This window comes from Geotrypetes seraphini, chromosome 1 (genome assembly GCF_902459505.1).
Source record: "Geotrypetes seraphini chromosome 1, aGeoSer1.1, whole genome shotgun sequence".
Lineage (NCBI taxonomy): Eukaryota > Metazoa > Chordata > Amphibia > Gymnophiona > Dermophiidae > Geotrypetes > Geotrypetes seraphini.
In genome coordinates, this window is record NC_047084.1 from 28,871,733 (window position 1) to 28,887,732 (window position 16,000).

The 16,000-nt window shown below is 41.5% G+C and overlaps 1 protein-coding gene across 4 annotated transcripts in view; it reads left to right on the forward strand.

Annotated features, from left to right (window-relative positions):
* The window catches only part of ANKDD1B (ankyrin repeat and death domain containing 1B), a 106,085-nt gene extending 92,789 nt beyond the window's left edge, over positions 1 to 13,296 (forward strand). For all 4 annotated transcript variants that reach the window (XM_033929306.1, XM_033929308.1, XM_033929307.1 and 1 more), the window contains exons 14-16: positions 4,325 to 4,526; positions 5,264 to 5,395; positions 12,492 to 13,296. In XM_033929306.1, the coding sequence (XP_033785197.1) occupies positions 4,325 to 4,526; positions 5,264 to 5,395; positions 12,492 to 12,550 (393 nt within the window). In that variant the 3' untranslated portion in view covers positions 12,551 to 13,296. The remainder of the gene's footprint in view (positions 1 to 4,324; positions 4,527 to 5,263; positions 5,396 to 12,491) is intronic.
* Positions 13,297 to 16,000: the final 2,704 nt, after the last annotated feature.

Here is a 16,000-nt window from a genome sequence, read left to right on the forward strand (position 1 = left end):
ACATGGTGAAGGGAGAGAAATGGGGTTAGGGTGGTATGAAAGGGTGGTTAAGGGAGAGAAATGGGGTCAGGGTGGTAAGGAAGGGTGTGGAGGGTGAGAAAGGGGGTCAGGGTGGTATGGAAGCATGGTAAAGAGTGAGAAAGGGGGTCAGGGTGGTATGGAAGCATGGTGAAGGGAGAGAAAGGGGGTTAGGGTGGTATGAAAGGGTGGTTAAGGGAGAGAAATGGGGTCAGGGTGGTAAGGAAGGGTGTGGAGGGTGAGAAAGGGAGTCAGGGTGGTATGGAAGCATGGTGAAGGATGAGAAAGGGGTTCAGGGTGGTATGGAAGGGTGGTGAAGGGAGAGAAATGGGGTCAGGGTGGTAAGGAAGGGTGTGGAGGGTGAGAAAGGGAGTCAGGGTGATATGGAAGCATGGTGAAGGGAGAGAAAGGGGGTCAGGGTGGTATGGAAGGGTGGTGAAGGGAGAGAAATGAGGTCAGGGTGGTAAGGAAGTGTGTGGAAGGTGAGAAAGGGAGTCAGGGTGGTAGGAAGGGTGGTGAAGGGAGAGAAAGGGGGTCAGGGTGGTATGGAAACATGGTGAAGGGTGAGAAAGGGGGTCAGGGTGGTATGGAAGGGTGGTGAAGGGAGAGAAATGGGGTCAGGGTGGTAAGGAAGTGTGTGGAAGGTGAGAAAGGGAGTCAGGGTGGTAGGAAGGGTGGTGAAGGGAGAGAAAGGGGGTCAGGGTGGTATGGAAACATGGTGAAGGGTGAGAAAGGGGGTCAGGGTGGTGAAGGGAGAGAAATGGGGTCAGGGTGGTAAGGAAGTGTGTGGAAGGTGAGAAAGGGAGTCAGGGTGGTAGGAAGGGTGGTGAAGGGAGAGAAAGGAGGTCAGGGTAATATGGAAGCGTGGTGAAGGGAGAGAAAGGGGGTCAGGGTGGTATGGAAGTGTGGTGAAGGGTGAGAAAGGGGGCAGATGCTGATTGAAGTGGGGGGAAGGGAGAGGAGAGAGTGAAATGCCAAATCATGGGGGTGTGGGAGAGATGGAAGGGGGAGGCATAAAGTTTCTGGAAGGTGAATAGAAGAAGAGAAGATGCCATATAGAAGGGACAGAGCGAGGGTAGACAGTGGATTAAAGGAAGAGAGTGACAAGAAGATGAGGAAAGCAGAAACCAGAGAAGACAAGGTAGAAAAAAATTCTATTTATTTATTTTTTTTGCTTTAGGGGAGATGTATTGCTGTTTCTGTGGTATTGCATTGTATGCAGAGTCCAGCTTCTTGGTGCTTCAGTTTAATCTTTGTCTACGTATCCATTTACATAACTGTAGAGCGTTTTTTAGCATTGGCATCTGAGCTGTAACAACCATGTTTAAAAACCACACTACAGTTTTGTAAAAGGGGGAGAGATTAGTTTGTGATTACATACTAGGCGAAGGTGTTTTCTGTGTTCTGTGTGTTCGAAAAGACGTGGTTTTCTGTTAGGATTGACTATGTAGGATTGATCTGTACTAGTCTGGCTTGTTTTACAATGGGTTTATTGACGTACTGCTCGCTGCAGTATGTAAGATGCTGCCATTTCCTAGGTACACTCTTGTGTGACGTGTGGATTGTTACTAAAAATCATGTTTTTCATACCGATGGGGAGGTGTGTCAAAAAATGATGGGCCTGGGTGCCACATATGCTAGGTACGCCACTGCAATAGCCATCACACTTGCAGGTGTCTTAGAAATTCAGGGGCTCATATAATTTGTACAGAAATGAGAGAGTTAAAGTGGGAGTTTCACCTGGGTCCTGTTCAGAATCCACTGCATTGACTCACCTCTCTTACATAAAGCTCACTGGTTACCAATAGAGCATAGGATCACTTACAAAATTCTATTACTAACCTTTAAAACTAAATAATCAGCCTGAATTTATTAATAACTTACTTATCCCTTATAATCAAACTAGGACCTTACAATCTACTGCTCATAATCTCCTTACCGTTCCCTCATTGAAACATATCAGTAGAATGAGGGCTACAATTTTTTCCGTTAATGTTCCTTCTTTCTGGAACAGTATCCCTAATTACTTGCGCGAAAATACAACTCTTATCAATTTTAAGGTGCAGCTAAAGCTATTCCTCTTCCTTGATGCTTTTGTAACTTAAACCAGTGTTTTTCAACCTTTTTACACCTATGGACTGGCAGAAATAAAAGAATTATTCTGTGGACCGGCATCAGTTCGTGGACCGGCGGTTGAAGAACACTGGGCTAAGTCGTGGGCCAGACCCCACCCATCTCTACCCAATCTCCACCCCAGACCCCGCCCCCCTAATAGTACTAATTGCACCTTGCACGTCCCGTGCGTCATCTGGAAGCCTTCCCTCTGATGTTGCAACGTCGGAGAGGCGGCTTCTGGTTCAGGCGTAGGATGCCTGTAGGAGCCACTGCCCGTGGCTTTGTGCACTGAATCAGTTAGAAAGAGGGAGCTGGCTCGAAGATAACGCCACATTGATCACACCGTGGACTGGCGGTTGAGAACAATGTTTTGGGCCTGATGCACGTGCTGGCCCTGTGGACCAGCAGGAATTTTCTGTGGACTGGCATTGGTCCATGGACCGGTAGTTGAAGAACACTGACTTAAACTGTCCTTTTAAGGACAACATAGATTCAAGAAAGGTTTCTAATCACAGTTCCCCCTCCTTTTGTTTTTCCTCTTAAGTTTTCTCTTTCTCTCTATCATTTGTAGGTCCAATCCCCTCTTCCCTCTTTGTTCCCTTTTGTCATTGTCTTTAAAAAATGGTCTTTTCCCTTGGTTTGTTTTTTGTTTACATTGTATTATAATTGGCTCATTGTTATGGTGTTTTTTGTACACCGCCTAGAAGGTTCGAGTGGGCGGTATAATAAAATTTAAATAAACTTTAAACTTGCATACTTTATTAGAAATGGCCATACTACCTGAAGCCGTGATTGAAATAGGTCTAGAGAGCAGCACCCTTCTTTGCTAGGCCACCCAAGGCTAGGCCACTGGTTTACGAGATAATCAAGAAGTCTTCCACAGTGAATTGGTAGCATAGCTAAGTCTCTGTATTCTCTCCTTCTTTGTCCATCAGCTTCACTCAGACCTCATTAATTCTGTAGAATAACTTTTGTGCCTTTGTAGATTACTGGACATGTTTCCTTTGTGTTCCATAAACACCACGATCAGGAGAGAAACCTTATGGAACTTTTCCTCTTTGTCAGCCTCATCTATCAGCTTATAATTAGGATAACCTACTTATTTTTTGAGATCTATTAACTTCTGCCAATGCTTTTCAACCCTCTCCTGGAGGCACATCTTGCCAGTCAGGGTTTCAGGTTTATGAGAAAAAAATATACATAAGAGAGATTTGTTATAGCTAGGTGGGCCTCCCAGAGATGGTTGAGAAGCACAATAAAACTTTTAGGCCACTAATACTTAGGGCTCCTTTTACTCCTTTTCATGGCCATACAGCAAGGGCATTACAAAAGTTTATGGATGATTGTGAGCCACTGGCTAAATTTTGTAAGGAAGAATAATTGATTTTATTTTATAGACTTGTAAACATATACATCCATGGTGGGTTGGGGGTGGAGGAAGGGAATTACATTGGAACTTGATTCAGGGTATATATGGATAGGTTCTTGTGGGTTTTATTTTATTTGAGTATTGGGTGGGAGGGTGAGGAAAAATTTAATTGTATATTAATGTCTGAAAGTTTATTGTGCTTGTCTTGTGATATTTTATGTATATGAATTACTTGTTGCACAATTGAAGTTTGAAAATCTAATAACGATATAAAAAAAGGTGCGCTAGCATTTTTAGCGTGCGCAAAAGATTAGTGCGCACAAACCATGCGCTAAATGAAAAATACTAATGCAAGCTCTATGGAGGCGTTAGCGTTTAGCGTGCATGGCATTGTAGCGCGTGCTAAATCCGCTAGCACACCTTAGTTAAAAGAGCCCTTGGAGTACCTGATTGAAAATATTGTACACTTCTCCAGGTAGGGCATAAACATATCTGCCATGCTTTTGTTTTGGGAGGGGGGTGGCGGCTAGAGTGGGTAAAATGCAATGGCTAAAGTAGCTGGTTGAGAACCAGGAAAGCTCAAGTCCAGTCCAGCTGCCACTTTGTGTGGCTTTTGACAAGTCACTCTGTTGCCTTAGGTGCAAGGAAATACCTAGTGTACCTGAATTTAACTCACCTTGAATTTCAACTGAAAAAAGCAAGAGCCAAACCCAAATCAATACACAAATTACAAAAAAAAAAAAAGAAACATGCTTTCACAATTAAAGTTAATTTTCATGGTTTCCAGTGTGCACATCTGAATTTGAATTTTTCTTTTATTAGGAGCCTACAGAAAAGAATGAGGACACGGAGAAAGAAATTGTTTTGACATTCAAGCAAGACCACAGCCCACAGACTAGCCAGATACGTTCAGCCCTCTGGAATTTAGCTTACAATCAGCTAAAGGAGCAAGAATGGAAAGTGCTGGCACATTTATGGCAGTTTTCAGAACTGCAGATCAAAGCTATTGAAGAACAATGGACAGGTAATTGTCGATCAGCTTTAGGCCATACTGTAGTACTGAAACCATGATAACATCTGTTCTGAGCAAGGTCCATTCACACTTAGAGAAGATCAAATTGCTCTAGCCATTTCTCTGGACCTTACTGATCATTCACTTTTCCTATCCTGCCTCTCTATTATTGGCTTAACAGGTCTCATCTTACAGCAATTTCACGCTTTTCTTAACCAGTGCACTCAGGGACAGATGCACAAAACCTACTGTGCTAACAATGTTTCTTTTAGATTGATTTTAGCCAGTCTAAGGGCCCCTTTTACAAAGTCATGGCAGTGATGCAATCCAATCGGGTTTTCAGGATTTCCCCAATGAATATGCATGAGATCTATTTGCATGCATTGCTTTCAATGCATATTCATTGGGGAAATCCTGAAAACCCGATTGGATTGCGGGCCTCGAGGACTAGAGTTACCAATGTCTGCTCTAGGCTATAGCAGAAAATGGGGCATGAAAATCCTTCCCCTAAATTCGAGTAAATCCCTCCTCTAAATTTGACTGAGCAAAACCCCAGTGTTCCCAGTTGTGGTTATATCATGGCATTTTATTTAAGATGGTAGTCAATAAAGGAAAACAGCATAGTGGATACAGTGAAGAATATCTTTTGTCTACAAAGTCTTAACACTTGTGTTTGGGCCTTGAAAACAAACTGCCTGGTTTAATTGAGGTTACCCATTTATTCATAGTACATGTCATATATTATGCAGGAAAAAAGAGTTATCAGGAACATGGTAACCGAATGCTGCTCATCTGGTTACATGGTGTACTTCTGGCTCATGAAAACCCAATTAGACAACTGTACAAGGACCTGGTGCACACTGGCCATCCACAGCTAGCTGGTAAGTGGTTAGAGCAGTAGGCAGATTGAAAGGTTACTTAGGCAGCCACAAAAACCAGAGACATGAAGAAAGTATCTTTATTCGCATATGCAAGATTCCTGAGCAATTAAGGTTCTGCCTCAGAAGTATCCAGATGAGGAAAAGCAAGTTCTTTTTTACCATTCTCAAATACATATTGGATGCTACAAGGGGGTGTCTATAGGTTAACTATTGACAGTTTTACAACTCATGATTCGTCCTAATACAAAGCATACCATTGGTCATCTGGGTGTCATTATGAGCCTATAATAAATACACAACTTATCTAATCATTGCAGTTTCGATACATGTCCAGGAGGGCGAGGTACATTATCACTTTCTTACAGCAGAAACAGAAATGTAACACGTGATTTCCCAGAAAAGGCACCAAACTAAGGAAATTAAACTTATCCTAAAATAATGAGCAAGGCCCATATTCCTTCAGGCAAAGTAATTCAGGTAAAATCATAATAGAGGTTGATGACCCTTTCAAGATAGCCAGGGAAGTCTGGTTTAAATCTCATTGCTGCTTCTTGTGACCTTAGGCAAGTCACTTAACTCTTCATTGCCTCAGGTACAAACTTATGGGACAATTCTACAGTATAATGTGGCATCTACAGATAAGTATAAAAAAGGGTGGAAGAGGGTAAATAAATAACTATAAATAAATTGCTCCATTTGTTAGGCTGAGAGTATTATCTCAACGGAAGAAAAAGCCTCAGGTTTGTTCTGGCAGAGCATAAATGCTCAAACCTCCTCCACCCAATTCATCGGCTGAAAAAACTTCTGTAGAGAATATCCAATTGCCACTATGCTAATCCTTAATGTGGGACTGAAATATTAAATAGCAACACTGACAACTGCGTTGTAGAACTTTTAAGTGGTGTCTTAATTACTAGCCAATATTTCACGGTGTTATACCATTTCTTCAGGGCTTCCTGATTCCCTCTTTCTTCACACAGTTTGAAATGTTTGCTCGCACAACGCTGGTGAGATCGTGCGAGCAAACATTTCAAACTGTACGAAGTATGATTATTAATATTTTACATTGAAGCTTTGGAAACATTTATAACTTTGTAATACCTGGTAATATATGCCATCTTCCATTTAAGGGGGGAGAATTGGTGGGTGCAAGGGTAGGATGAAATAGGTCATATTGAAATGTATATTGAAGGAATGATAACTTTCATATTATTTTATAATTTTATTAATTACTTCAATACATTGTGAATAGGAGGGGGGAAGGGAGGTGGGGTGTAGTAGGGGGTTGATATGGGTCGTATGGAAATATATTTTGAAGGAATGAAAGAAATATGTATGAAAATATTATAATTGTGAATCTTTTTGAAATGAAATCTATTTGTATTATATTATATTTAATTATTTCCTTCAATAAAATGTTATAAATTAATTGCGTTCAAAATTCTTTACAAGGGTTTTCTCTCCGTTGGTCTCTGTTTCTTTTCATTCTCTATGGTCATTACACTCAAGAACTTTTCAGAGATATAAACTTGGCTTCCCCTTTTTTAAAGGAATTAAAGCATTAAGCTATATCTCTTTCTCTTTTGCATATGTCTTTGTAAAAGTTTAGAACGAACTTCCTTCTGAAATTAGAATCTTACCCTCTCTTCAAAGTTTTCGTAAATCCTTAAAAACATTACTGTTTCAGAAATCATTTTGCTGGCCTACTGGCCTACATTGTAAGCGTCGCCCACTCTACTAGGGAGATGCGTAGGGCCACTTAGGTTCACCTAAGGCTACCGCCCAGCCTTAGCCAAGCTTAGGCGGTCTTGCAAGCCTCCCTGGGCTGCTGGAGGCACCTTCAATATAGGCGGCCTGCCTGGGGAGCATTTTTAAAAAAACGTGCATCCCCAATTGGCTGATTAGACAGCTGTAGGACGCCTACAGTTGCTTAAAATTGGGACACACTTTGCAGAATCCGGGTCTTACTATACAAATGAAGCTGAATGAGTCCAAAACAAAACTGCTTTGACTTGGCCCAAAATTAGATCCAGTGGCGTACCTAGCATATGTGACACCCGGTGTCCATCATTTTTTGGCACCCCCCATCTGTACGAAAAACATGATTTTTAGTAACAAGCCACACATCACACATGAGTACCTAGGAAAAGGCAGCATCTTACATACTGCAGTGAGCAGTACAACATCAATACACCCATTGTAAAACTAAACAAGCCAGACTAGTACAGATAAATCCTACACCATCAATCCTAACAGAAAACCATGTCTTTCGAACACACAGAACACAGAAAACACCTTCGCCTAATATGGAATATGTCATCACAAACTAACCCCTCCCCCTTTTACAAAACTGTAGTGTGGATTTTAGCCATTGTGTAACAGCTCTGACGCTCATAGAATTCTGAGCATCAGAGCTGCTACCACCACGTCTGGCGCTAAAAAATGCTCCACAGTTTTGTAAAAGGGGGATAAAATAAAAATACATAAACAAAGGTTAAATTGAACCAACAAGAAGCTGGACTCTGCATACAATGCAACACCACAGAAACAGTGACACATGTCTCCTAAAGCAATAAATAATAGAAAATTTTTGTTCTACCTTTGTCTTCTCTGGTTTCTGCTTTCTTCATCTTCTCATTCAATTCCTTCCATCCACTGTCTCTTTTCTCTCTGCGTCTTCCATTTGCTCTGTTACTGTGCCTCTCTCTTTCTCCCCCCTTCCAAATTGGTCTGGCACCCATCTTCTCCTCTCTGCTCCCCCCATAGTCTGGCATCTCTGTCTTCTTCCCTGCCAGCATCTTCTCCCCACTCCCTCTTCCCCATGTCCTTTCAGCGTCCTCCCCACTCTGTCTTCCCCATGTGCTTTCAGCATCCTTCTCCCCCTCCGTCTTCCCCATGTGCTTTCAGCATCCTTCTCCCCCCCCTCTGTCTTCCCCATGTGCTTTAAGCATCCTTCTCCCCCCCGTCTGTCTTCCCCATGTGCTTTCAGCATCCTTCTCCCCCTCTGTCTTCCCCATATGCTTTCAGCGTCCTTCTCCCCCCCCTCTGTCTTCCCCATGTGCTTTCAGCATCCTTCTCACCCCCCCTGTCTTCCCCCTGTCTTCCCCATGTGCTTTCAGCGTCCTTCTCCCCCCCTGTCTTCCCCATGTGCTTTCAGCATCCTTCTCCCCCCTGTTTTACCCATTTCCTTTCAGCGTATTTTTCTCTCCACCCCACCTTTCCTCCCTTTCTCCCTCCCTGCCCTTTACCTTCGTGGCATTTTCTTTCCCACCTCCTCCCCCCCGGACAACAGGCCCGGTCCGACAAACGTCCCTGCCCTATGGCCGGCGACGTCTAAACTGCCTTCGTACAGCAGCCGGCTGCTGTAAGGCTGCCGTAAAGGTCGTCTCTGATGCAACTTCCGGATGCGTCAGAGATGACCTTTATGGCAGCCACACACAACTCCAGCTGTTGTAAGAAGATAATTTAGACTCACGGCCATGAGGTAAGGGGGAGGGAGGGAGAAAAGGAGCTGTTTCAAATTCACCGCTGAATTTTCCGGACCTGGCCGGCTGTGCACCCCCCCCTAAGCCTGCACCCGGGGTGGACCTTCCCCCTCCCCCTCTTGGTATGCCACTGATTAGATCAGCTATCTTTGTTCATTTCATTGCCTTCTGGATCTTCACTGCAGCTTATAATGATACCCAAAACTTTACTTGTGAATTCAGACTCAACACTTTCCTCAGCATATAGAGACTAAAAAACATTTTTTTTTAACCAGAGAATTAAAATGGTCATTAAATGAAAGTGAGATCCTTTTTCCACCAACAACATTTTGCTGGCCATGTACAATCAGTCATTCTTTCGAGGTTGGACTATTGTAACTAAGTCTATTTAAGTCTAACCAAGCAAAGTCTTCAAAGACTTCAGCAGATCCAGAATACTGCGGCTAGGCTGATGTTTGTAAAAAGCAAATTTGATCATGTTTCCCCGCTTTTGTTAAAACTTCACTGGTTCCCAGTAATCTCTAGGGTTTACTTTAAATGTGCCTGCTTAACATTTAAGATCGTGCATGGTACTCTTCCTCCTTTAATTCTTCTATCTTGGAATTCTGCAAGATATTACCAGATCTATCCAAAAGCTTAAATTATCTTTCCCCTTGTTAAAAGGCGTTATCATTTGGAATTGCAAAGTCTCAAAATTATAAGTGGTTGCAGTTGAAGCAAGCCATTCAGAAGGGGTTCCCTGATTGGCAAAATCTAAAAAATTATTACAGCTTGCAGGTCCTATGCTTCCAGATAGATTCATTAGGGCATCAGGCTGCCAGTTGGTATAAATTAATATCTGATTTCTTGAATAAAAAAACAAAAAATGGTCTTAGAGACATTTGGAGCATTGAGATTAAGCAGTATATTTCTGCATCTCGATGGCCACAAATTTGGACTTGGAGAATGAGATGTACAGCGTCAGCATCTATGAGACAAACGTGATTTTTTTCTGTTACATAGATCTTTTTGGACCCCTGTTAGACAGTTCTAAATCTAATAGATGCTGACATTGTCATCTGGACATAGGGACACTGACTGGATCATCTGTTGTTCTATTGTACTTTGATACTTAACTTTTGGAGGTCAATATGCAGGGCAGGATTAACCAATAGGCCAAGTAGGCACGTGCCTAGGGCCCGAAATGGTCAGGGGGGCCCGATGAAGGAGGGCATCAACATTGTTTTTTCCAAACGGCGATGGGCCCCTCCAGCATCGATCGGCAATGCGCCCCCCCCCCCCCACCCCAATCGACGGAAAGTAAGACAAACAAGCAACACAGGTAAGAAAGGCAACGGGAACTGTAATTGTGCAAGCAGTGCTGCTTACCCAAAGCTTCCCTCTGATGCAGCTTCCTGTTTCTGCCTGGGCGCATGGTAGGGGGGCCCAGTGTACTTGTGTGCCTAGGGGCCCACGACAAATTAATCCTGCCCTGTCAATATGGGATACGATTAACAACATATTGGAATCATCAATTCCACTGAAGTATGAGGCGGTCATATGTGGAACGTTATTACATGTTAAACGCCCTATGGATTGTTATAAATGCCGCCTTTTTCTTGTCATGACCGGGATAGCCATGCAGATGGTAACCCGAAATTGGAAGAACTATGACTGCCTAAATTTTCCTTTCTGGTGGGTAAATTTGTGCTCCAGCTATGGATATGAAAAAATGAATGCCGATAGTTTGGGGCACAGTAATTTATTTAAGCTGGTTTGGGGGCCGTTGACATCATATAATCAAAGACCTACTATAGTGAGGTAATATGAGTCAGTTTTGGTTTATTTTTGTACACATCCAGGAAAGGGGGGGGGGGCTATTTCTGTCCTAATTTCACTTTTGAGTATGTCTACCTGGGGTGGGAGGAGGGTAGGAGGATATTTTTAATCTGAATAGGGTAAGGTTATTGGGATAGTCTACATTTCTGTGTTTTATTGAATAATCATTGGATGGGTGGGGGTGGGGGAGAAAATAGTTAGTTATGCATATTTGTAAGTTGAATGTGCTTTTATTAACTTATTATATGATATATATTTGTGTATTGCACTTTTGAAGTTTAGAAAATCAATAAAGAATTTATTATTATTATTTTTTTAATAAAGGCATTATCTATATTGGAAAATTAGGGAAATCTCTTTACTTTAAAATCACTGAGCTTTGGAATAACTTTCCTGTCCAGCTGTGTAATCTGGCTCCTTCCAATTATTTCAAAAACATCTGGAAACCTGGCTATTTTCAAAAATGTAAATTTCGCTGCTCTCTTATTACCACTAATTCTTATTATATTTTCCTTTCTTTAAAATTTTTGTAAACCATGCCAAGAAGATGTGGTATATAAGCTTAAGGTTTAGTTTAGTTTAAATCAAATCAAATCAAGATTGCTTAAGGAATTAAAAGTCCAGTCTGATAATGTTCTGGAAACCACAGTGCCAATGGGTTTAAGCTACTGGAATCCTCTAGGAGAGCCAGAAACAAGTGATTTTTTTTTTTTGTATTCTCATTAACTGTGTTTTTGTATCACAGGTACTATTGCTGGGTACATTTTCCATTGGAATCAAATATGTATATTTGTGTCATGTAGGAGTTGTCAGCCTAAAAAATGAATGAAAATATAAGCCAGAGGAAGGGGTGAAAAAGTATAAGGGCTTTGAAGTGTTGTTGGTTTTTTTTTTTTGTAGTGTTTTATCAAATTAACACATATTTTAATGTTTTTGTGTCACGGAAGGGGGTGTATTATTACTCAAACCATAAAACTAGAAGTACTAAGTATAGACTAATCAGATATTTGTCAATACTATGATTCTGATCCAATCAATTGTCACGAGTCATGGTGACCCCAGCCATCCATTTTAAGGAGCATTTGAAAAGGGTGGGCTTTGAAATCTTCATCTACCAAGCTAGGTATAACAGAAGAGTTCTGCACTGAATGAAAGATGGAAAGTGAACTCTACCATCTTCCATTTCTTTTGCAATTCTGCAGGGTCTCCTTGCTTATCTCTGCTTTCTTAAATTATTATTCTTTTTTTTTGCCTCTACCACTGGAAGGCCGCTCCATGTAACAACGCAAATAAGAAGGAAAAAGCTCCTTGGAATGAAAGATGTGAAATCATTGGGGGCTAAATTTCAGTTACGCTATCCTTGTAAATGTTTGATCAATTTAGATCAAAATTCTTGTGTGTTTTATGAGCCCTCCCAATTACAATTCTTTTTAGAAGGAAAGGGGGTAGTTCTGAAGGGTACCAGGTGAATCCTATTGATTGGTCCATTAATAATTGAGGATGACTTCCTACTTTTTCTTTATAGTTTTGGGAATAAGTATCACTCCTGATGTGTGAAATTGTCTCTCCAGTGTGTGGACTATTATTGAGTCTTAAAATTATTTGTCAAACAGATTAATGTTTGGAATGGTTAAAAAATTTTTATTTCTGTTATATAAAATGACAAGGCTCTTGTGTACTTCAATAACTTTATTGCTGAATTATTAAAATAAAATAAAAAAGATTTATAAACTGACATAACATTTATATTACAGTGACATTTGTTCTCTAAACTGTTTTCCTTTTTCTTATAGAAAGTTTCCGAGCTGAATGTACTAATGATGTGGTGTCCAAGAAGTGCATAGTTTGTTGAATTCTTCAGCAAAAGTTAGGACACACTGATCTGCATTATAGTTGGCATATTACAAAAACTGGAGACATTTGAATTCTAATAATTAGCATCGTCACATTTTTGTATGCTACTAGTTCAAGCATGAGGCTCACAGATTATGGCAAATGGCAGATTATGGCACAAATATGGCAAATTGTAACCTGTATGACCTTTTTGAAAAACAATGGAATGGGTGCAATATTGAGATTGTTTTTAATATGTATACATTGGGAAAATTATGCAAAAATCCCATTATGTACTAACTTGTGAAAAACTGGATGCTCCTTTATTTGGTAGCCTGATCCCTAGTGGTAGAACTATAAAACTACTGTTAGGAGGGTCAGCAACAGCCATTTTGACAGAGGGAGATGTCAAAGTAGGTGCAAGGTGGGATTGTCCTTGCTGCCATGTTCCCCAGATCCCATGAGTTGAGGTCCCAGGGGTGGAAAGGTTAGGGAGCAAGGCCAAGCCTCACATTTCTTTGATGTAAGAAGTGGAGAGGGGCATGACTTGTGGGGGAGGGGAGGGGTCTGTTTCTTACCTTTTAGCTCTGCTGTGGGTCTGGGGAAGGGAAATTGTGAAGGTCACTGGTCTACCAGGTAATGGAGGTCTCCCGTTCTTAAATACAAAATTGTTTTAACTTTATAATAGTTGGGGGCTTCCTTGAAATACCAGCCTGTGTTAAGTCTCACCATAACATTTCAATAAAGTTTGTGTTTCCACTTTGACTTGGACAATCCAAAATGTGAAATCTATTGTAAATTATTTTTATAGGGTTCTTTTCTTGCCACTTTTGACCCACTTTTGGCTTAGCTTCTGATCAGATTGAGAGCCTGACAATCTCTAGAATTTTCCAATATAAAGCAGTATTCAGTTTCATCAGTGATGGAATGCCATCCAAGTCCTGATGTAGCAAAGCAGCCTCACATGATGATACCTTTTATTTATTTAAACCATGTGTATCTTGCTGATCCTAAAGATTCTTAGTGGAATCCAAAGAAATGTAGTAGGATATACTGCCCATACCTATTTATATGCATAAGGCCTGTTTTGGCTGAGGCCTATAAACCAGACACAACAAGGAACCATCTTTTTAGTACAATATTATCCTGGCGGTTACAAAACTTCCTGCAGCACTAGATACTGAATTCCAAAGGGCAGCTGCATTTTTGCTCTGGGGTGAAGCTGCAGGAATGTGATTTACACTGTCAGTGCTGCACATCTTGTAAAGGTGCCAGACCACCATCTCTGATAAGAAGGCCTCATTCTATTTTCTGCAGGCATTCCTGTACCAAGCTAATGACAGTAATCTTAGTAGACCAAAGCTCTACCACATGGTGGAATTGATGTAAAATGCTAGTCAGAAAGACAAAGACAATTTAAATTATGGTTTCTACAGAAAGACTTGTTCTTGCTGATATAATCTTAATATTTATAACCAGATGAAGGTTTGCATTTTGCACACATGCTTGCCTTACCCATAGGTAGAGAAATGTCATTAAAATATTCCCAAACTGGGTCTCTATTACAGAGGGTTACCATATATCCAGATTTACCCACACATATCCTGAAGGGCGGGAAATTTGTCTGGGTTTTGGACTCACTCACTCTAGCCCCCTACCCCAGAGTCTTTCTACATGTTAATGCCCCAACCAGATCATATTCTAAAGTCCATAAATGCTGCGCTTTAATATACAGTTGAAATCATGAGTGCTGCATCAACGGGGTAAAAAAAAAAAAGGCACACCTTTATAGAGCTTAAGTTGTGATTCTGCTCTCAAGCTCAGCAGGGATCCAAGCTCCCCGCTCCCTTCAGCCAACAAGAATGCTAAAGTGGCCACTTCCACTTCAGGAGAGGGGATTGTCCCAGCTGTCAGCATCACGTCTCTATGACACAGGACCAGAGCACCTACTCATGTACCCACACACACAGCCCCTGCTCTGGCAGCCAGCTGTTTTCTAGGCGTGCGTGCACATCCGTGTCCTGTCACCAGAGCTGCAGGACGCATGCTCCTGTGAGGAATCATTTCTTGAGAAGTTGGCTCTGAAGAAAGGAAGAGGATGCCTTCCACTAACACTGTCTCACAGCGAAGAACATGCAACGTCTCCAGCAATCAGACATCTTAAAAACCTCCAGGCCCGCAACCCTGTCTCCCAGGCTCTATTGTCGGCTCACTGGCTGCCCATAGCCAAATGTGGCTTCAAGGACCTGATGCTAGCGTACAAAACCTTGCATGACGTGGTGCCAGCTTCCTCCATATGTACCAAACAGGTCCCTCTGCAGTTGAAGGACATGACCAGGGGGTGTTTTGAGGCATATTTCATCCTGGGAGCAAACTGCCAAATGACGTTCCTACTTACACTTCATACCAAGCCACAGGAATCAACTGCCCCCACAGATCAGATCCCTTAAAGGACTCCTCAACTTTAAAAAGCATTAAAAATATACCTCTTCGCCTAACTCCCCTGCCTAAGGCCGATAGATTAGATAGGTTAGAACCTGGAGGATTTGGAAAACTATTTTGAGATAAGTGCCATAAAATAATTGACACAGATATGAATGTTAAATTATGGACTAAAAAAAGTGATATTCAAGTGCAGTGACTGAAAGTAAAAGACACAGCTTTCGGGGTTTTACCCTGCTTGTGATCTTTTTACCAAACGGTCCTGTGCACTTTGTGACACTTTTCAAATGTGGTTCTTTGAGATAATAATTGGGTGTTGTTTTGGTTTTGTACTATAGGCAGCACGTTTCACCCACATATTTATAACTAACTTGTCCCGAGTTTTGTGTTGTTGGGGAACTGTATATTATATACTTTGGTATTAGATCCCTAATATGTGTCACATTAGGATAAAAACAAGAACCATGTACTATAACTACAGCAAATTGTAACCTGTTAAATGTATATGTTATGTATGTCAACCTGTAACCCAGTCTGAGCTCTTTAGGGATAGAAAATGAAATAAATAAATAAATAACTCCAGACCAGGAAGCATAGAGGAGAATGGGCACAACTACCCCCAAAAAGAGAGTTCCCTCCCAGAAAAAAACCCCAGAAGAACTTGAGGTCAGCAAGACATAGATAAGTGACTCTTTCCTGCTCCTCACCAGCTCCAGGCCTTTTTATAGTTCTTTCTATATTCTTTACAGTGATGGAACACTTAGGCAGGGCCAGCCTTAAGCAGGAGCAATAGGGGTATCTGCATAGATACCCGAGAGAGAGGGGCAAAACACTGAATGGCAGTGGGGGGAGAAACAGAAGGATCTGCTGGATGGAAGGAGGTATAGAGTTAGAGGGGCATAATAAAAAAGAAAACCATCTAAGTTCCCTTTTGGCCTAGGCCCTAAACGCTGAAAGTAGAAGCAGGGAAAATTTCAATTCTCAAAAAAAAAACCCAAAACGTCCAAAAGGAGTTGTTTTTTTTATA